At 41.7% G+C, this 22,412-nt stretch overlaps 1 protein-coding gene across 2 annotated transcripts in view; it reads left to right on the top strand.

The window, feature by feature from the left end:
• The window catches only part of ankdd1a (ankyrin repeat and death domain containing 1A), a 35,692-nt gene extending 13,582 nt beyond the window's left edge, over positions 1-22,110 (top strand). Inside the window, exons 3-15 of one of the 2 annotated variants that reach the window (XM_085463287.1) lie at positions 2,178-2,276; positions 3,551-3,649; positions 3,783-3,887; positions 5,751-5,849; positions 6,927-7,025; positions 12,051-12,149; positions 12,234-12,332; positions 12,799-12,897; positions 12,997-13,095; positions 15,464-15,559; positions 18,758-18,950; positions 20,579-20,710; positions 20,905-22,110. In XM_085463287.1, coding sequence (XP_085319413.1) covers positions 2,178-2,276; positions 3,551-3,649; positions 3,783-3,887; positions 5,751-5,849; positions 6,927-7,025; positions 12,051-12,149; positions 12,234-12,332; positions 12,799-12,897; positions 12,997-13,095; positions 15,464-15,559; positions 18,758-18,950; positions 20,579-20,710; positions 20,905-20,966 — 1,380 coding nt within the window. In that variant the 3' untranslated portion in view covers positions 20,967-22,110. Of the gene's footprint in view, positions 1-2,177; positions 2,277-2,435; positions 2,531-3,550; positions 3,650-3,782; positions 3,888-5,750; positions 5,850-6,926; positions 7,026-12,050; positions 12,150-12,233; positions 12,333-12,798; positions 12,898-12,996; positions 13,096-15,463; positions 15,560-18,757; positions 18,951-20,578; positions 20,711-20,904 lie in introns of those variants that run through there. The other variant, XM_085463293.1, reaches the window with a different exon arrangement.
• Positions 22,111-22,412: the final 302 nt, after the last annotated feature.

The following is a 22,412-nucleotide window of genomic DNA, read 5'->3' as shown; positions in this document are numbered from 1 at the left end:
TAAGTCTCTGAGACAGAGGCACAGGAAACTTGAGCTAGACGTGTACTGACTAGAGCCTTCACAACAATCCAGCGTTGAACAGCTGATCTCCTCCCTCTAATATACCAGCTGGTCTGATGAGGCCCAGGTGTTCACAATCCAGGAAGGCGTGGACCGAGGGCGTGAACCCGCCACAGGGCTCGCAAAATCGCTAGCCCGACGTCCCGGAGCTAGCGATATCTCCGGTCGGGCGACCAAAATCTATCTCAGCCCCGCCCGTCGGGCTATATGATAACCCAACAGGCGGGGCTGAGCCATGAGTTCCGCCCTGGCAAAACAGGGGAGAGAAGGAGAGAGGGGGAGAGAGAGGGAAAAAGAGAAGAGAGGAGGGCTAGGAGTGGAGAGATTCTGATCAGCACCTGGCTGATCCTGCAGGTCGTGACATGCTTGGTACAGACTCATGGTACATGGTAAATGGCCTGCATTTGTATAGCGCTTTTCTAGTCCCTAAGGACCCCAAAGCGCTTCACACTACATTCAGTCATTCACCCATTCACACACACATTCACACACTGGCGATGGCAAGCTACATTGTAGCCAGATTATGTACGGAAATTAAAGAAGACCTTATTAGCATGTTTGTCAAAATGTGGACTATGTAGTGTTGTTGTTGTTGTTGTTTTTATGTAATTACTTATCAAATTTAATTACCAGTTATCCCTAAACATTTGAACCAGTGATAATCAGAGACGGTGATCAAAGATCATCAAAGATGGTGTGTCCACTGTGAGCGACCATCTTTGAACAGAGGCGGGGTTTACGACACCAACTCTCTGCCATCTATAATCCAGTTTTGAGATCCCTCCCAGACGCCTTAACACCCACTCACATCCTGGACCATCTGATCTCAGGAATTCACATGATAAGGTGGGGCCAGGTTTCACAATGAACACACCCGAAACCCTGGCTGATTGGGACCCACACCCAGTTTCACACCTTGGCTCAGGCGATTAGAGGATCATCAGGGGTCCTTTTGTCCCTCTGTGGGGGGAAACTCCCACTGGGTTTATATCTGGGACTCTCCACCATTTGACCTTAGAACTGAAGAAGCTTCTCGGATGAGAGGTGAAACGTCTTCAAGCAACTTAAAGAAGTCCAGACGCTTTTCTTTGCAAGCTCCTTTGACTTGTACAAAATGTTTCTGCACCATGTTTTTTGAAATGTATATTTGTTATTTACAACCGGTTCGATCCTGGTCGTTGTGTCCTTGGGCAAGACACTTTACCCTACCGCCTACTGGTGTTGGCCAGAGGGGCCGATGGTGCGATATGACAGCCTCGCTTCTGTCAGTCTGTCCCAGGGCAGCTGTGGCTACAACTGTAGCTGCCTCCACCAGTGAATGTGAGAGTGAATGAATAGTGGAATTGAAAAGGACTTTGAGGGTCTCAAAAAGCGCTATATAAATGCAATCCATTATTATTATTATTATTATTATTATTATTATTATTATTATTATTATTATTATTAAGCAGAGAAGCCCAGACCTCCTTCTCCCCAGACACTTTCTCCAGCGTGTCCTGGGTCTGCCCTGGGACCTCCACCCAGTGGGACATGCCCGGAATACCTCACCCAGGAGGCACCCAGGAGGCATCCTTGTCAGATGCCCGAACCACCTTAACTGGCTCATTTTGATGTGGAAGCATAGCGGCTCTACTTTGAACCCCTCCCGGATGGCTGACCGCAATCTTGTTCTTTCACTACCCAAAGCTCATGTCCTTAGGTGAAGGTGGGGATGTAGATCGGCCGGTAAATTGAGAGCTTGGCTTTTACACTCAGCTCTCTCTTCAGCACAACAGACCGGTACAGCGTCCGCATCACTGCAGCCAATCCATCTGTCGATCTCCCCTCACTTGTGAACAAGACCCGAGATACTTAAACTCCTCCACTTGGGGCAGTAACTTGTCCGTTACCCAGAATGGGCACTCTACCCTTTCCCAGCTAAGGACCACGGCCTCAGACTTGGGTGTCCTGATTCTCATTCCTGCCGCATCGCACTCAGCTGCCACAAGAACGAATGAATGAGCTCAAAGGAATTATTATGGACAAGTGATTTTAATCCAAAATGTCAGCACTAACAAACAAGAAATACGCTGTGCTGTTATTGTCTTTTGTGTGTGTGTGTGTGTGTGTGTGTGTAGGTAGGCCGAAAAGCACTGCACTGGGCAGCAGGAGCTGGGAATGAACAGGCTTTGCGTCTCCTACTGGAGCATGATATGGACATTAATGAGACTGACAGTGTAAGTAAACTTGAACTGATACAAGAACAATTTCTCACTTCCTTAGTTACAAAATTCCTTTGTAAGTTCAAGGGGGAAGCTGAAAGGGGATTGTATTCTGTTACAGATGTGGATAAAGACAGCGGCACACACCTGTTCCTGTTACAGTTTGGTTCGGTGCATTCATAGTTGGAACATTGTGGGGTTGTCGGCATAGGCTAGTCTGTGCATGCATGCAGATGTTGCGCTCCTTCCCTACTAGTCTCGCAAACGTGGTAACGATAACACGCCCATAACACCATTCCTTGATATGGGGAATAACTCACTGTGGATTTGTATTGTTGCTGAAGTTATTTTACCCTGGGTTTTGCTGTCAGTCTGATACATCTACCACACTAATTAACACTAATTAAATTGATATTTAGTTCACAATGGGTAGTGACATTTTTAGAATAGTTAGAATTATAGCTAGTAGCTTTGTCTGTGAATAGCCCTACAGCCATATCCTGCTTGTAAGCCCATGTGTACAATAAGAATTCAGTAATCTAACAGTTAGCTAAAAAACATGCCTTCAGTTGAAATGGTTGAGGGTAGTTCCCATACTCACCTGACATGCTCGAATCCACTGTGTCTTCCAATGAGCAGCCACACCAATGTTTGCCAAAGTTGTTCAACTGGTAGTCATACATCAGTATTCCCCTGCATTGGTTCTGGTTTTCAGGGGGTACCATCAGTTGTCAGACACTGGGGGTCATTTGGCTGTCTGTTTTCTCTGTATTATTGTAGGGTCTTTACCTTTAAATATAAAGTGACTTGCAGCAACTGGTTATGTGATTTGGCACTATATGAATAAAACTGAATTGAAAATAGAATTGCTATACCTTGTGAAAACCATCATTTAACATAATCTTAGAGAAATTTGACAATGATGGGTTTGTTATGCTGTCTGTGCATGCAAAGAGCCAAAGTTGTGTTAGCAACATAATGCAGTTGTTTCTGTCCTGGATGCAGTTTCCATCTTACTGTCACGGTCTTGTCCTTTTTGTGCAATAAGAATAATAGCAATGTACATATACAAACTGTGGACTGTGCCACTATTTTCGTCCTCCAGCACACAATAAATTCAGCTGATTGTAGCGCAAGTGCAACTGGAATCGATAGGCAGGCAGACTAAATTCCAAGGAATTAAACTACTGGGAACCAGTCTTCTAATAGAACCGGTTTTTGATTCCCATTCCTATGTCAGACATTTTTCTCTGTGTTCTGATTCATTAGTTTGTAAATATCGTCCACAGTTTGGGATGAATGCTCTGCTTCTGGCATCCTGGTTTGGTCACCTAAACATCCTACAGATCCTGGTGTCCTGTGGAGCCAAGCTCAACTCTGAAAACAAAGTAAGAGCTGCCATATTTCATTGAACTGTTAAAAAATCTGAATTTAACAGGGTTTCTTTTTTTTTTATTGGGTTGCAATGCAACTTATTTATAACAAGGTTATTGTCTTGACCTGATATCCTTTTCATCTTAGGACGGTCTGAATATGCTGCACTGTGCTGCTCAGCGAGGACACATCAGAGTATTGGAGTTCATCTTGGCGCACCTAGAAGGCATCAGTCTAGATGGAGTTGAAAAGGTGACGGACTACTAGCTTTACAGAGCAATTTTGTACTAACTGAGTCATAAAAAGAACAAACACTTCCTTTCTTTTCTCATCTCCTAGCAAAAAATTATTTGCGCAAAATACACTGCCCCCCAAAAAGGAACATTTTCAAAACATAAAATCATGTTGGATATCTATACTGATATGGACTAAGTAATGTGCTAGGAATAAAGGATGCCACGTCACTTAATGGAGTGGAAGTGAAAGTCAAAATATAAAAAATGATGCCCTCACATATTATTTTTTCAGTGGTGTAAAACTTGTTCAGAAAGTTTTAGCAGTTAAATATAATTCTACTGTGGTGGACCACTGGAGGCTCGACTCACACCCAGTTCTGAGGAAGTGTTGTTGCTGTGTTTTGGAGGGAAAAGTATTCAGTTGTGTGGTAATGAGTAATACATGAGGAGTGTTAGTCAAGAGCCCTCGTGTCGCCTGTGTTTACCTCCACCCCTGACTCAAGCATGCTGCAGCCTGATGGTGGCACCGGCTCCGCTCTGGATGCATCAGCGGCTGCCAGACCTCTGCCTCCTGCTGCAGCTGCCTTTGCTGTGGCGCTTGAGCTGCCGGACTTTTGGCTTCACGATCCCCCGTCGTGGTTCGTGCACATGGAGGCTTAGTTCGCTCTTCGTGGCATCTTGGCTGACGACGACACGAAATATCACCATGTGGTGGCCTTGCTCGACCCGCTAGCCACCCGTCGTGCATTGACTCTCCTCTGGGACCCAAGGGAAATACACCGCCCTTAAGGACCTGCTTCTTCGGCGCTATGCCCTTTTTGACGCAGAGCGAGCCGAAAAGCTCCTCTCCCTCTCAGGCCTGGGTGGCGGTACGGCTCTGGAACTGATGGAGCACATGCTATCCTTGCTTGGACTGGACAACAGGGGATTCCTCTTCGCTCTTCGCCCACATCTTCTTCCGACAGCTGCCGGTAGCTGTGAGAGCCAGCCTCGCCAACTCTCCGCTCCTGGGTGCGAAGGATTATCGCTCCCTGGCTGAGGTAGCGGATCGTATTCTCCTGCCTCGCCGGCGGCACCTTCCACTTCCCCGCCGACCTGCCCCGGAGCATCCCACCCTTTGCTTATGGCAGAGATCGTGGCGCAGCGGCGCCGTGGACAGGACCTCTGTTTCTACCATCAGCGTTTTGGCGCCAGAGCGGGCCGCTGCCTGCTGCCTCATGCTTTTCCGTCCCCGGAACACGGGCCCCGCCAGCACACAGTAGCGGCCGCGACCGCTGGTGACAAAGAAAAACGGCTCTTCATAGAAGACTCGCGGTCCAGGAGATGTTTCCTGGTCAATTAGCTCTAGATTCCCTTCCAAATTCGACCCCTTCCAGTTTGCCTACTGGCAAACTCACTCCATTGAGGATGCCATCTCCTTGGCTCTGTACCGGAACCTTGCACACCTGGAGAAGAATACCATCATCCCACAGCATCTGGTAGGCAAACTGGGAGACCTAAGCTTTAGCCCATCACTATTGAATCCGGTACAAAGCGCTTTGAGTGCTTTACTACTTAGCTGACCAGATCAACATCCCAGAAATTTTATTTAGTTGATGCTATACTCAGATTAAGTGTTTCCTTAAATGTTTGAGCAGTGTATAAGCAGTATATCAATAAATCAAGCTGAAAATGAATGGAATTTTTATTATATGGATATTAATGGAATTATTATATCTTGTTTGTAATAATAATAATACTAATGCATACTTTATTGATCCCTGTGGGGAAATCCTGCTCTGCATTTAACCCATTCACTCAGTGAAGCACTCAGTGAAGCACTCAGTGAAGCACTATTGTATACACTATATGTAACATATGTGTATGTCTTTCTGCTCAGTCAGGGAAGACAGCTCTACACCTAGCTGCTGAACATGGACAGCTTGAAGCAGTTGAATTTCTGATTGGAATGGGTTACATGCCTGGTTTGAAGGACAAGGTACACACACACACACACACACACACACACACACACACACACACACACACACACACACACACAACCCCGTTCAGCTATCTTAGTGAGGACCTTCATTGACATAATGCTTTCCCTAGCCCCTTACCCTAACCATTAAATATGAATGCCTAACCCTAACCCTTACCCTATACCTAAACATAACCTAATTGTAACCCTGACACTAAAACCACATTTTGAGCCTCAAAAATGCCTTGAAATGCCTTCAAATTTGTGAGGACCAGGTTGTGTGTCCTCACAAGTGACTGTTGGTTCTCACAAGTATAGCAGAATGCAGATTTCGGTCCTCACAAAGATAGCTAGACATGGACACACATACACACACTTTGAATCAGCAGATGTGTTTAGCCATACAAGCAGAAGCTGTGCAAAAAAGCTTTGTTAGGCTCTCCCATACTTCTGCCAAGGTAATTTGTGCTGAGCAGCAGCCAGCATTTCAGAGTTTTGAAACTGACTTGAAAAGATGTGTTGAAATGTTTATAAAAACAAGGCCAAGTGAGAACCATGACTATTTACATTGTAGATTCTCAATGAAGGCATCAGAACTATGAATGAACACACATGGAATTATGAAGTAAACGAAAAAGTGAGAAATAACTCAAAACATTTTTTATATTGTATATTTTCATTCAGATCAAAACAGCCACCCTTTGCTTTAATTACTGCTTTGCACACTGTTGGCATTCTCTGGACGAGCTTCATGTGGTCATTACCTGAAATGGTTTTCCAACAGCCTTGAAGGAGTTCCCAGAGATGCTGAGCACTTGTTGGTCCTTTTGCCTTCACTCTGCGCTCCATCTCATCCCAAACCATCTCCACTAAGTTTAGGTCAGGTGACTGTAGAGGCCAGGCCATTTGGTGCAGCGCACCATCACTGTCCTTCTTGGTCAGATAGCCCTTACACAGCCTGGAGGTGTGTGAAAAATAAATGATGGTCTAACTAAACGCAAACTGGATGTGATTTGTGTATATATATATATATATGTATATATATATATATATATATATTAGTTATTATATATTGTTATGTCTGGATTACAGAAAGAAAACACGCCTATGCACCTAGCAGCAAGCAAAGGGCACGCAGAGATCCTACAGAAGATCCTAGAGACTGGTGTCAGTGTGGATAAAAGGAATATAGTAAGTATGATGATGAGCCTGTACACTTAAAGGGGTATGTTCAGAAACATTTACGAATCCTTCTCTTTTGTACATGTTTATTCATTTTAAGCGGTATAAATTACATTTTCTATCAGCCCACAGTGAAAAACCCATAATGACGATGTTAAAACGTGTCTTAGTAAATCTAGAATATTTCTTAAAAAACACAAACCAACATTTTTTAAAAACATGTCAGAAATACTACTCTCACTAGATGCGGAGAAGGCCTTTGACAGGTCGAGTAGGTTTCCTCTTCTCGACCCTGTCAAAGTTTGGCATAGGCCCTAATTATATTTCCCTTGCTAAGCTGCTTTACACAAAACCTCGGTTAACACAAATAATATAACTTCTAGTCCTTTCCTCCTCCACCGCTCTACAAGACAAGGGTGCCTTCTGTCCCCATTGCTATTTTCACTTGTCATAGAACCTCTCGCCATTCAATTACGCTCTACAAAGGATTATAAAGGAATAAGGAGATTTGGTGTAGAACATAAGGTGTCTCTCTGTGCAGATGATTTGTTACTATATATCACCGACCCTACTAAATCATTGCCAAAAATTCTGACAGTTTTAACTGAATTTGGGAAAATTTCTGGATACAAAATCAACCTAACAAAAAGCATATTGTTTCCTGTTAGTTCTTTAGAAAAGTTAGATAGCGCTACATTGACTTTGTTTCCTTTTACCGTCTCAAATACTTTCAAATATCTTGGAATAACTGTAACCCGTGAATTCTCTGGCCTTTTCAAACTTAATTTTATTAATTTATACCATCAAACTGAACAGAACTTGGAAAGACTGTCTAAACTGCCCATCTCGCTTGCTGGACGAGTAAATATCATTAGGATGAGCACTTTACCCAAATTTTTATTTTTGTTTCAATGTATCCCAATATTGATCACAAAAACTTTTTTCAAGAAAATAGACCAGTTAATCTCTCAGTTTATCTGGAACAAGAAGACACCCAGAATAAAAAAGACATTTCTCCAAAGACCCAAGATTACAGGAGGAATGGGGTTGCCTTGCTTTCAGCTCTGTTATTGGGCCTGTAACATACGTTGTATGTCATTCTGGGGCGGGGAACATAGACCTGATTGGGAACGGATGGAAAGTTTGACTTTTTTCTCTAATACTCTTAAATCTTTGGTTCATTCAAACTCAGATCTGGGTGAGCATAAATGTAAAAATCCGGTAGTGTCTGACTCACTAAAAGTTTGGTCTCAAATTAGAAAGCATTTTCATTGGCGTCAATGTTCAATCTTTACACCATTAATTCATAATCAAGCATACACATTGTTCTCAGGATCCACATTCCAGTTATGGACTTCCAAAGGGATACACACAATCAAGGATCTGTTTATTGATAATCTCTTTCCTTCGTTTCAACAACTTCAGCAAAAAATTTTCCATAGAAAAAGATTTTTTCAAGTATTTACAAATACGTCATTTTATTAAAGAAACGTTTCCATCCTTTCCCAATGAACCACAAAAGCTAGTTTCAGATGATCTGTTCCCGATGAACCCGCTAAAGAAAGGAGCTATTTCCAGGATCTACAACCAACTTTCGCAAATAGACATTACAACTACATTTGATCACTTGAGAAACAGTTGGAGTGAGGAACTGGGTACTAACATCACTGAAGATCAATGGACCAAAGCACAAGAACTGGTTCACTCCACTTCTGTCTGCTGCAGGCACGGACTGCTACAATTTAAGGTCCTGCATAGGCTCCATCTGTCAAAACTGAAGGTTTCAAGGATGTTTCCAGGGGCTGACTCAAGATGTGATCGATGTGGCCAGAATTCTGCCTCACTGTGTTTGGACATGTCCCAGCATCGCCACCTACTGGTCTAAAATATTTAAAACATTGTCTGATATTTTTAAAAAAACAGCTCCCCCCAGACCCAGTAATGGCACTTTTTGGTGTAGCTACAGTTAAAAACTTAAATAACAAACAAATTCATGTTTTGAGCGTTAAAACATTGCTTGCAAGACGCCTTATACTTCTGAATTGGAAAAATAAAGCCCCCCCAACTCACTCTGCTTTGTTAAGAGACACAATGTATCATTTACAGTTGGAGAAAATTAAGTTTTCATTGAGAGATCATGTTAAACGGTTTTACGTAATTTGGCAGCCCTTTATAGATTACTTTAATAAGTAAGCTGGGAGGGATGGCCTCCTCCCATATCTGCTCCAAGTTTATATATATTGGTCTGGGCAGGTGTATTGTTCTTTTTTTCCCCTCTCTCTCTTTCTCCTTTTTTGGGTTTTTTTTTGTTTTGTTTTTTTGTATATATATACTCATTTAGGTATATAAATATGTATGTATAGACATAGATGTGTGATTGTTTATATAATGGTAATTATATTTTATGTATGTTTCACGCTAATAAGAAAAATAATAAAAAGATTAAAAAAAACCATGTCAGAAATCTTTACATATGTTCTATTGATAAGTCTAATTTCCAACCTTATGAATGTATCCTGAAATAACGGCAGCATTGCTAGGAATTGCTTCTGCTGATTGTAGTTTCTTAAGGTAAACTATCCTTCAGCCTCATCCCACACACATGCTGGTTCAGTTTTCCACAAGAAATTCTGTTTGTTCTTTAGTTACTTCTGTTATTTTTACTAGTTAGTCAACAGACATATTACAAGGTTTACAATTATTGTAAGAAGTAGAAAATATACCCTATGCTTCTGTTAGACTCATTCCCATACACTCCCATGGAAACTCCCACACAGTTTCTAATATAAAATGTCTTAATGCATGCTCAAGCATCCAGGTAAGGAAATTTCAAAAAGTTGATTCTGTTCATCTGGATGTAGTGTTTTCAGTGGAAGAAATGTTTTGTCACTCATCCAAGGCACCTAAAAAAAAAAGCTCCAGCCGATCCAGGAAAGAAGGTGAAACTGCCGTCTAAGCAAAAACCCTTAGTGATCCCGTATGTATCAGGAGTATCAGAACAATTGGGGTGATCGTGGCTCAACAGTTGGGAGTTCGCCTTGTAATCAGAAGGTTGCCGGTTCGAGCCCCGGCTTGGACAGTCTCGGTCGTTGTGTCCTTGGGCAAGACACTTCACCCGTTGCCTACTGGTGATGGTCAGAGGGCCTGGTGGCGCCAGTGTCCGGCAGCCTCGCCTCTGTCAGTGCGCCCCAGGGTGGCTGTGGCTACAATGTAGCTGCCATCACCAGTGTGTGAATGTGTGTGTGACAGGATATGTAAAGCGCTTTGGGGTCCTTAGGGACTAGTAAAGCGCTATAAATACAGGCCAGGCCATAATTGAGACACATTTTTTTCTAAACACAGAGTTACTATGGCTTTTAAACCCCAAAACACACTGTGCCAAAAATTGGTTCCACCAACACAAATAGAATAATATAGTGTTCGCTGTTAAGTGCCAGGAGGTTTGCCATGATTTGTACATCTGGGAAACCAAACAAGGTTGCATGGCAATTATCTTGGGGCAAGATAGTAACCCCAAGTTTCTCTCAGATGCATCCAGCGCGCGAAGAATGTGTGTGAACATTAGATAAAAAGGACTTACATAGAAAGCGCTATACAAATACAGGCCATTTACCATTTACCAAAGAGCATGTGCGAATGGGTGTGAGTCCATTTACCATTTACCGTTACCATGATAGTTTACTTGTTATGCACCCCTAAGAGTACCGAAGAAAGAGCCCATACATCTCTATGACAACCGTGTGCCCACCCCTGAAGCCACCCATTCTGCCATCCCAAACCAATCCCACCATCAAGAACAGCGTCCCACAGGGAGCAAGGCTTTGCAAGCCATAGACCCAGATGAACGGATGCCCCCCAGATCCAGCACCTCTGGACAGGGTGCAGGAAACAGGGTTGTTATAAAGGGTTTAACAGAAGTGTTGCATTAATTGTTTAGGAATTATAGAAATTTTTATACTCTTTTAAACCTTTGAGGCTCAAAAGCATTTGGATACATGGCTGCCAAGCAGTTTTGTGGCCATTTAAGACTTTTCCCATAATTATTCTATCAGTAATTAAGCAGAGATATAGAGATAAGTGTTGAACTTACATTTAGTAGATGTCCAGTGAAACCCTTTGTATGAGGTCCAAAGAGATGCTGACACAAGCGAAGGCTAAGATTGAACAAATTACAGAAATTGTAATTGCCAAAACACTTGTGTACCTAACTGTGTGTTGTGTTGCAGACCAGAGCAGCCTTATGATGTCCAGAACCTTAAAGAAGGGTGAATCCTATCAATCAGTGGGTCCTGCCACTGAAGCATTTTTCTTGTTTTCTTTTTAGCCATCCACTCACCCATTCAGGGTCATTGATGGGCTGGAGCCTATCTCACCTCCATGGGGAGAGATGCAGGGTATACCTTGAACAGTCTGCCAATCTGTTACAGTGCTAACACAGAGAGGCAGACAACCATTTACACTTGGCATTGGGTAGCTGTTTACTGGAACACTTAATATGAGTTTTAAGGAGATGTTGATGAAGCAACAGAAGCCATCATTAAATGAAAAACTAAATAAACATATCAGAGAGAGATTAAAAAGTTTTATGAGGAGCCAAAATAACATTTGGGACATTTTCAACCAGAAGGAATATACTAGCCAGCTCAGACAGTTTACAACAAGGTGTACACCACTGGTTACGCTCAAGAACAGGAAGACCAGATTTGAATTTGCCAAAAAATAAAAGAACTTTCACAGCATGGGGAAAAACTATTAGTAATGTTAGTTTATGTGGTTTCCTCAGTAAACTGGGTGAGGTAGCTGACTCCTAATCACAGCGATTTCTCTAGTTTCAAGTAGCCTGGCCCTTTGACCCAGGACCTGTTGGCCTTGCAAGACCCTTCTAAGCAAAAATGATTCCTACTCACCAAACTCTTGGGATCACTCAAGCATTTTGAACCTGAAAAAACACATTTCTTCATGCTTGTGAATAATAAGCTTTAAACTGTAAAAACCTTTGACCTTGATTGTACCTGTTGTATTGTGTTGTTGTAGGATGATCTCACACCATTGCACACGGCAGCTGACGGAGGTCACTATGAATGCGTTAGACTTCTGCTGGATTCTGGCTGTAATGTCAATGCACAAACTAATGTATGCTTGTTTACTTAAATATGCAATTCAAGAGTGGGTTGGCAGTGTTATTTTCATGAATTAATATTTATCTTCTGTCTGTAGAGAAAAATGAATGCTCTCCATTATGTGGCACAGCATGGTCATGACAGAGAGGCCAGCTTGCTGCTGAAGGCAGGAATCAATGTAGATGCTATAAACAATGTAAGCACTGTTAGCTATCTCCGGAAAAAAATAATTATGATAATTCTTTTAAAGTACCCATATGCAAAAGAAATAGAAGAAATTTATAAAAGACTTGCATAAGATTTGGCTTACTTCATATAAGGCTTATATGATTTACTCATGAAAGTGGCCACTTTCTCATTACTTTCATATATTGTTTTAGTAAGTATCCAAAACAAGTTTCATTTATATAATTTATCAAAGGATCTTATATCTGTTTTCACTCTTGTATGCTTTTCACACAAGTTTCACATAACACAAAGCTTTATAAGATTTATATATATCTTTTCCATATGGGTATTCTTACACAGTGGTTTTAGCATGTTAGCATTTTGGTGCATAAAATGAAGAAGAAATCTAAAATTAGGCAGTAAACACTTGTAAACGTTTTAAAAGTTAATATCATAGAGAGCAGCTTTTTAATACCTGTTTCTCTTTGAAACAGCAACACTGCACACCACTCCACCTGGCTGTTTTCAACAATCACACAAAAGTTGTACGATTGCTTATCGATGCTGGCAGCAACCTGAATGCCACTGACATTGTAAGTACAAAGTTCCACAGCCACATGAACACAATGCATAATAAAATGTCCTATAATACAGTAATTTTACTTAATGGTTGTCTGTCATGTGGGCGACAGAGGCAGCAGACCGCACTACACATTGCCTCAGAACATGGCTGGCATGACCTGGCTGAGATGATGCTGATTTCTAGAGTTAGTCTCAGTCTAACTGATAAGGTACCACACACAGCTTCACACAGAATATTATGTACACTGCTCAAAACAATAAATGGAGTACTAAAGTCACACATCAGACCTTAAAAAATATTCATGTTACTTTGACGTACGTTTTGAAATTCATTGAAAACAAGAAGGGGTCAGGGGTCACAAAGGTCAGTGAAAACCATAATCATCAGCCTTTTGAAGGCTGGATGAGATGGTGGATGGTGGTGGGGGGATCTCCTCCCAGATTTGGATGAGGGATTCAGGTGTGTGAAACATGAGGGCCAGGCAGTGACATCAGTGTCTTCATCATTATATAATTGCCAGGTCACTGGGTATTGCCCTGCAACACAAACCCAGGACCGAGTGCATTAAGACAAGCTCTGAGGATTTCATCCCAGCAGTACAGGGTACTGTTGGCTAGCATGGTTAATGATAAAGGAGCTTTACACAACATAATTTACCAATTCAAACCTGCATACACACAATTCTATCTAGCATTCACACTGCGATGAACTTTCAGCTCTGGCCTGTCTCCTACTATCTGCTCCTCACTCTTCAGACTGTGCTGGGAAACACAGGCTACGTCCACACTAAAATTTGAAAATGGCGTTTTTGTCTGAAAACGCTCCGCGTCCACACTATCGTTTTCAGTCGTTTTCACAGAGTTGTGCGTCCACATTGAAACAGCCGAAAACGCTTCCGTTCCAGTCCTGCGCATGCGTGAAACGCAAGAAGATTCGACCTGCCTCATTTCCGTCTGCCATTTATTTACTTTTCCGGCTCTTTGAAACGTCGCGGCAAATGTTGAGGAAAAGCACCGAGTTTTTTAAATGGACTAACAATGAGCTGGAGTTGTTGCTGCGAGTAACACAAAAGTACAAAGTTGCAAAAGCGAGTGAGAGTTAAAGAATTTGAAGAAAAGCTCTGGAGCACGTACAGACTGATATTAATCTTTAATAGCGCTGTCAAAACTGAGAGCAAACAAAACAAACGCTGTATAATGCCCTCCGCTATCTTAGTTTGATTGGTCACATGACTGCATCACATCACTAAAATGTGTCATCGTTTTTGAAAAGGCTCGGGATTCGCTGTCCACACTGCAACACGAAAACGGCTTTGGATAGCGTTTTCAAAACGCTGCGTTTTCCTTCACCGAAAACGGCGTCTCAGTGTGGACATGGCCACAGTGTAACCTGGATGTGCTGCAGGTACTCTCTCATCAAACCAGTACTGACGAGGATATCAAAAAGCAATTCTAGGAGAGAATAATGGTCTGTCCCATCACCTGCAGAATCATTTACTTTATGGAGATTGTCTTGGAACTGTAAGAGCAGTTTGGCGAGGAAGAACAGCTAGCAGGTCCAGCGAGCATGTGGTGTGGAGGTTAGCTGGATAACTCAAAGTCAGTCAGTTAAATCGAACAACACATTTATTTGATGTTAGCAACATAAGACCATACAAGCCAAGTCTCCACGGCTCTACTCTGTCTGTACGTACATGTGCGGAGATGGGTAGTCACCGGCGCCAGCCCGTTACAAAGGTATGGTTTCTCTCAGAACAGACACACAAGCATGTAATGGCTGCCACACTATACTCACACACCCACTACGAGACTCCCCCAACTACTACAGTTGTTAAAAGTCCGCTTGTTCATTGTAACTGTTTATACTACGTTACCCATGATGCACCTCGGTATCTGTACTTCCGGTTGGGAACGTGTTCAGCGCAGTTCTGCACAGATGAGAGGTGTGTCGGAGGATAACGTATTTACTTGCATTCCTGTATGACCACACACACCCATATACACACTCACACCCCCTTTACCTGCATGTGAATACTGTAATGCCTCCCTACCAACGCTGTACATCCTGTTGATGTCATCTGCCACCTCCTTAGTAAAGTAGGGCAACCCCCTCTAGTGGTGCTATAACACAGTAAGGTTTGTCTTGGAACGTCTTCAGTACACCTGTTTGATTTGCACCAAAAAAAGGTGAAATGAATTGATTCACTTACACTTCCGAAGACGACAGCTTGATATCCGTAAAGTTTAACTTGTGGTTGATGATCAAGTGTTCCTTTACTTTTTTGAGCTGTGTATTTCACATTGTACACTAACAAATAAAAACAGTTTTCAGTTGGTGCATTGATCCTTCTATATCATATTAATTAAGATCTTTGTTACGCTAGTCTTAAGTAGAATATTTATCTTTTTTCACACCATTTGAAACCTTGATGCGTAGTTCACTTTTTCTTTGTCCGGACAAAGTTAATCTTGTAGCACAGCATCATGATAACTGTTTTAGTATAGATTCAGATCTATGACACTCATAGCTGTGTCTTCTAACAAAGCAATGCTTTTCTGGCCATCTAATGTACACAGCAGGGAAAAACATGTCTGGAAGTGGCAGCAAGAGGAAACCATGTCGTCCTGGTGGACATGATAATTAAAGCTGACCGTTTTTCTAAATGGGAGAAGGTAAGTGTTGCTAACGCTATATTAATACTAAATACACTCTCCTTATATGAAATCTGTGCTCATATTCGATAAATACATTTTCACTCTTTTCCAGCGTATCAGCACCCATGTCCTGTTGAGTTTTTCACATTATATACATATTAATTGTTTTGGATTTTGTAATAAAAAAAAAATCCTGGCATACAGGCATAGTTATAAAGAACGAGAACAACTCAGAGCATACACTATGACTAGGTCTCCAAGATGCTTAAAACATAAGAAATCAGGAAGGGGCATGTATAGGAATTTCTTTTACTTATGTATTAATCACATTATTTTATTGTATGATGCCTTGGTGCCACTGGATTTTAACATGTCTCACACTCATACAGTAAGACAAATGGTGGGGGTGTAGTAAGGAAGTTGGGGGAAGCAGACGACTCCACAGGAAGAGTCTTTTGTGTCTTTGAGGACTCTGGGAGGCAGCAAGGGAGTGTGAAACAGCTGTGTACTGCCTTTTGTTCCTGGAGATATTTAACTGAGAGCCATGCTGGGCTCAGACTCTGCTGACCGTCTGTCCCGCGGTCATGCAGGGACTTCATCAAGCTTGGTTGTCTGTTCTTTGTGTGTTTGATTAAAGAATGTTAGCTACCGCTCACCGCTCGTCTGCAGGCTTTATTTAAATGGAAAACTTCCACAACAGCCAACAAAAAGCTTTTTGCTAAAAAAAAGATTCAGAGCAGAAGTTTTTTGCACTGCATTTTAAAATGAAAACATATTGCATTTATTTACAATTAAAGACACAGAGCAGAAAGTGTGTTACTGTTTTACATCCACAGACACACAAGAAAAGAAGCAGGCAACATGAGGTCAAGTTATGGCAATTTTATTTGTGTGTTTCAGTTTTTAAAAAACAAGCAAACGTCCCAAGAAGAAGGATGGGCTGAAAGAAAGGTGGAGATTTTAACATTAGGAGGAAGAAACTATTGATGCTGCTGAGTCAGTTCTTTCTCAGCAGTCTGCTCCAGAATCCCCTCCTGTCCTCAGCTTGCTTTTCTTTTTCTTTTGCCTTCAGTTCGTTTAAGGTCTTGTTGAGCTGCTCCTCGGCATGTTTAAATTTTTCTTTCAGCTGCTGTTTGGCCAGTTTCCCTTTGTGTTTGAGGAGCTCTTTAGCTTCCTTTTTGTGCTTTCGCATTTCTTTCAGTGCGTCTTTGCAGTCTTTCTTGGTCACCGTCATTTCTTTCTTGAATACCTTCACCTCAATTTTCTCTTCTGCAAGTTCTTCTTGCACTTTCATCAGTTCCTTCTTCATGTTTTCATTGTGACTCTTTGTATCTTCCATTTCTTTCTTTGCTTCCTGTATTTTAATTTTCTCTTCCTCCAACACTTTTTGAGCTTCCAACAATTCTTTCTTCAAATTTTCAATCTCATTTTCTGCCTCATCTTTACGTCTTTTCTCCTCTTCAAGTTGTTGCTTTACATGCAGTAATTCCTTCCTTAGTGTTTCAGCTTCAGCTGTTACATTTGCAGCTTCTTGAGTTGCCAACTGCATTTTCCTTTTTCCCTCTCCAAAAGCTTCCTGCACCTCCTGTAATTCCTGCATCACATTTCCTGCCTCCTTCTTTGCAGTTTGATATTTATTGTTGGCTTCTTGTGCTGTGCTTTTCTCTTCCTCCAATGCTTTTTGAGCTTCCAACAGTTCTTTCTTCATCTTTTCATTCTCCTTTTCTGCCTGTTGTTTTCCCATTTTCTCTCCTTTAAGTTTGAGACCCACATGCAGTAATTCCTGCAATACTACATCAGTTTCAAACTGTGAATCTTTAGCTTCTCCTCTTGATTTTTCTGCCTCTTCTTTTAATTTGATATTTTCAGCCTGTATCATTTGAAGTTCTTCTTGCAGGTTAATCAGCTGTACTGAATTGTGAGGTGAAGCACTCGCTGATCCTCTTCTTGTTCTCCCTCGATTCATTTTGGCCTTTTAAACAAAGGAGCCAACGTTTTGTAGAGGAGTGAAGTGAAGTTTTCGATGTTTCTTCGTCAACTGTCGTTTGTCCTGCACAGAGATGCTGCTGTAGATGTGTCTCTAGCTGTGTCTGGATACAATGAAACATGCTGGAACTAAGTGCTTGTGTTGCACAGTTCTACTGAACATTCCATTTCATGCATGCTCCGCCCACATGGTCAGGAATGTCAGGTGCTGCATCGCCAAAGGCTGCTCCCGTTGCCTAGCAATAACAGCTGTTTACTTTTGGGGTCTGGTTCATTATTTAATAAAGAAAACATGTCCAAGTATTGGGTGCTGAGGCTCAGCGCATATTCTAGCCTGCTGTGTGGGTGGGCAGCTAGAAATCACTGGTGGGCAACATGAGTGAGGAGAAAACTGGAGCAGCCAAGCAGGGAGCTGCAGGTTGCTGGTTTGAGTCTCTGTTCAGATGCTGCTGTCTCCTCTCTCTGAGATGTCTGCAAACAGTCCCAGATAAAACAATAAGGATAATAAACAAACACGTGACTAAAATAACAGTTATGACTCTGATGTGTTTCATGTGTAGCAGGATGGCCTCTATACAGCAGTCGCTGCAAGCATCCACATCGCCACACTCACTTTTCTTTAAGCAGGCGTGCTGGGCTCCTCCTAAGGAAAGTTTGAAACTTCATTTCCTTCATGCTGGTGAACTTTTTACCAAATATTTTCATCAAAGCTTCTCCATCACTGACAGGGATTGTTTGGATCTTCACACTCATCTCCACCAACCCTAAAAAATGAGTCTCACTTTGCTCATATAATGCCAGGAGTGTCTCCATATTCCACAAAAGTCTGTGCAAACATGTAACAGTATCCCATATTCATATGAATATTATTGATATTATAACAAAAGCTGTCACCAACACAATTGTCCCAAGTGCTTTTTTTATTAGTTATTGCAAATGCTTGATTGCAGTTCTTGCTAGATGACAAAACCACGTATTAGGTTTAGAAGGAAATGACTTTTGGAGGTAGCAAGGGAGTGTGAAGCTTAAGGTGTAAAACAGCTGTGTACTGCCTTTTGTTCCTGGAGAAGGTATTTAACAAACCAGCTAAGTATCTTGTAAATTCTTTGTGCTAGTTTTAAAAGCAAGAGGTACTGAGAGTTTGTTTTCTTTGTACATCATATGCATAAAACGTGATAACATCCTTTTAACTTCGAACGACTCACAAAACTTTCTCCCTGTTGAATTCAGGATCACGGGGGATGTGAGCAGGTAAGAAGACCTCTGAGCTTCAAACAGGACCATCAGCCAGAGACACAGCACTTCCGTTCTGTCTTATGGACCCTCGCCACAAAGCATCTGTGTTATGGGGAGTGGAAGATTCTCGCTCAGCATTGGGACTTTAGTGAAGCACATATACAAGCTATAGAACAACAGTGGACAGGTGAGCAGTGCTGAGTTCCTAAAAAAATTATTGACAGTTTTATTGCTATTTTTATTACCTTTTTTGTACTTGTTGGGTTTTTTCATATATATATATATATATAAATCTTTACACAGGAAATCATACAAGTTTGAAAAACTGTAATATAAGGCCTGTAATGTCCAGAACCATAGAAGCACTGTTTCATGGGTCCAGTGATTTTATTGAAAATAAATTCTCAAATTTGGCACTGACTGATTCACTCTACAGCATTCTGAGTACCTGAGGTGATTAACTCTGGTCTAGGTCAATTTTAACCCAGATCAAGAATTCTTTCTACAATTCTACTACAACAAATGAACTACAGATCTATTTAGAATATATGGATAGTCTGACATGAGTAAATGGATGCTTAATCCTTAATATTTCAGAGAGCAGATGGTGTTGTTTTTCTTTTGGTTTTTTTACAACATCACTTTTTTGTAGAAAAACGTCTATTATCATACAATATCTTGTCTTATAATGATGACCTGAAGCACAACTACAACTGCCTATACCTGATACCTGAATCTTGGTTAACCAGAGAGATAAAAGCCAGGAGAATAAACCAGATGTTCTCCACTGAACTACCCAAAGTATAGTCTGAATGGCAGCAGAACAAAATGAGAACAGCCCCGCCAACGCTGGAGACAGAGCAATACTGAAGAGTATATGTAAGAAGGATGCAACACATAACAGAAATGCTCAGTGCCTAGTGGATCTAAGAGCAGACTGCAACAACCTCCCTGAAAGGATCCAGTAACCATCACAGTGGCAGACATGTCAAGCAGAGGGATTGGACAGCACCATTCCCTGCCATGTTTAACACCTACTGGATAGGGAAGCTAACAAGCTAACTCCATTAGCATCCTGCAGCACAAATGAACCAGGTGCTAATGGTTGAGACCCACCCGGAATGTCTAACCGAAGGCTGTCCTGATCCCCAAGGATCCCAAGAAGGGGCCGGTCCCATCCAACTACTGGCCAATAACTTGGCTAAACTGCCCACCAGATTGCCCTCCTCCTGAATGGTAGATACTGTACCTCCGTCCATCCAAACCCACACTTGTCCTTGTTGGACATAGTTGGATATAATTGCTAATCTTTCTCTTTGGGTAGATTGGTCCTCCAACCAAGAGCAGTCTCTCCAAGATGACAGCAGTTTGCAACATGGATTGTAATAAGTTTTTCAGCTTTTGTACACTGTTGCAAGAGTTACATTCTGGGCACAGCTTTTTTCTTTAATTCCAAATGCCAGATCTTTGACACCTTGCTTTTAAACTCTATTTGACTTTTAACCTGTTGAACCTTTTTTTTAATTTAAAGTTGAACTTTAAATAAAATATTAAATTATATAAAATAAAATATTGTTTCATTTTGTTGGAGCACTTAAAATGTAAGATATCAGGATGTCATTCAGCTTTGCTTACTGGCCAAGTACCTCGCTTGCTTAACGCTGGTCTGTGGTTACAATACAGACCCAGTGGACTATATGAACTAGTTAGTTACTGTGATTCTATAAATGTTCTGATGGTATAAGAACTGTCTACAGTGACTGTGTTTAACTAAAAGTTCAGATGGATAATGCTTGATATAAATCTAAATTGAAGGTAAGAAAAGCTTCAAAGATCATGGTCACCGGATGCTGTTAATCTGGCTTCATGGAGTGCTCGTAGCTGGAGAAAACCCTACCAAAGGCCTCTATGAGGGGTTGGTGGAAATCTCCCGGACAGATTTGGCAGGTGAGCTAATCAGGGAGGTCACTTCCTTTCACTGGTCAGACTATTTGTCAGTTTTAACAGTCATACAATATTAGTTAACAATATTTCTCCACAGAAAGACCAATAATGCCGTAAGACTGTTTTTCTGTTTGTTCACTGGAATGTGTCTACTTTTTTTTCTTTTCTCTGTTTTCCTCTTCTGGTTTGTTATCCAGAGTTCATCCGACAGAAGGCAAACTCCCAGACCAGCTCTCCTAAAATGTGCTGCGTAATGTGACGGCAACAAGTTTATGCTTATCATCGAGCTATTGTGTTAGCTTTGTTAAAACTTTCTTTATTTAAAGAAATAAAAATGTTATTTTCTATAAATAAAATTACATGATTTGAATTGTGAGTCACATAATGGTTTACATTTTTTAATGAAAGATAGGTGTGTAGCAGCCAGGGGAAAGTTGCTCTCTATTTATTTCTTTTTTTTTTGCCGTGCAATTTTGTCAGGTTTTCTCTACTGCAGCACTTGAACTGTGTTTACCTAGAAGGGCTGTAACAACAGCCTTGCACTGCTGCAGATTTCCATGTGCTGCATCCCATGCCAGTTATCCACACACAAAGAAAGGACAAGACAAGCTGCCCCTAACCTACCCAAAATGCCCCACGCCTGCTGCTTAGGTGTGGGATTTTGCTTCCCCCAAAGGTCCTTGAGGTTCCTGAGATTCCCTAAAGCGCAGATCGTACCTCCCAACATGGGCCAGCTCGCTCCACATGATAGTGCATCCGAGGAGGCGTGGACCCCCCCTGCGCATGGAGAGACCAAACCATGAAACTGGCGACTCCGGGCACTGGTGCTCCATACTCCTTGCAGGCCCCCTGCATCCCAGACCCCAAACCCCAAGACCCTCACACCAACACTAGTTCACTGGATCTAAGACAGAGCCCAGCTCCTAACAAAAAGCGCCCCTCACAATGATGCTTTACAACACTGCATCTGATGTTTTGTGTTGCACTTGATGTTGTAAGGCTTGGATGCAGCTGCTTGGCCATATAAACCCATTCCATGAAGCCCTCTATGCACTGTTGTCGAGCTAATCTGTAGGCCACATGAAGTTAATATTTGCCTCTCTGCCCTTTGTCCTCCCCTCAAACTGGCTGTCACTCCCTAAGCCGTGGTCTGCTGGAGGTTTCTTCCTGTTAAAATGGAGTTCTTCCTCCACACCGACTCCAGGTGCTTGTTAACAGGGGCTCATCTTACTGTTGGGGTTTATTGTAGGGTCTTTATCTTAAACATAAAGCACCATGAGGCGACTGTTGTTTGGATTTGGTACTGTATAAACAAAATTAAAGTGACAGTCCAAAATAAAGTCATTTTAATGAAATTCTTATTTACTCATTGTGAATAAAGTACAGCAGTACATAACACATTTGATTGATGATTGGTGGTTGATTTATTTAAACTAATATAATCATCCTGCTGCAACCAGGTTTCTGTAAGTCAGAGTAAATCAATTTGTTGATCAATTATTAATTCTTGTACTAACAGAGAGAGCAAACCCCAAGTTAGCAGTTCAGTCAACAGTAAAGCAACATGGAGCGAAGGCGGTGTGCATTTCACTTACTCTTTTGACTGGCCTTACTCTTACTTTGAGGAGAGTAATACTGGGAAAATAATATTGTTTTTCTCACTGAAAGCCATTTCCACTCTGTTTGACTGTTACTTAAGTAGATT

The sequence above is a fragment of the Copadichromis virginalis genome, linkage group LG1, assembly GCF_057382275.1.
Source record: "Copadichromis virginalis isolate Kocher_CV1m ecotype Utaka linkage group LG1, C_Virginalis_male_GT1.1, whole genome shotgun sequence".
Classification (NCBI taxonomy): Eukaryota; Metazoa; Chordata; class Actinopteri; order Cichliformes; family Cichlidae; genus Copadichromis; species Copadichromis virginalis.
This window is presented reverse-complemented; position numbering and strand designations above follow the sequence as displayed.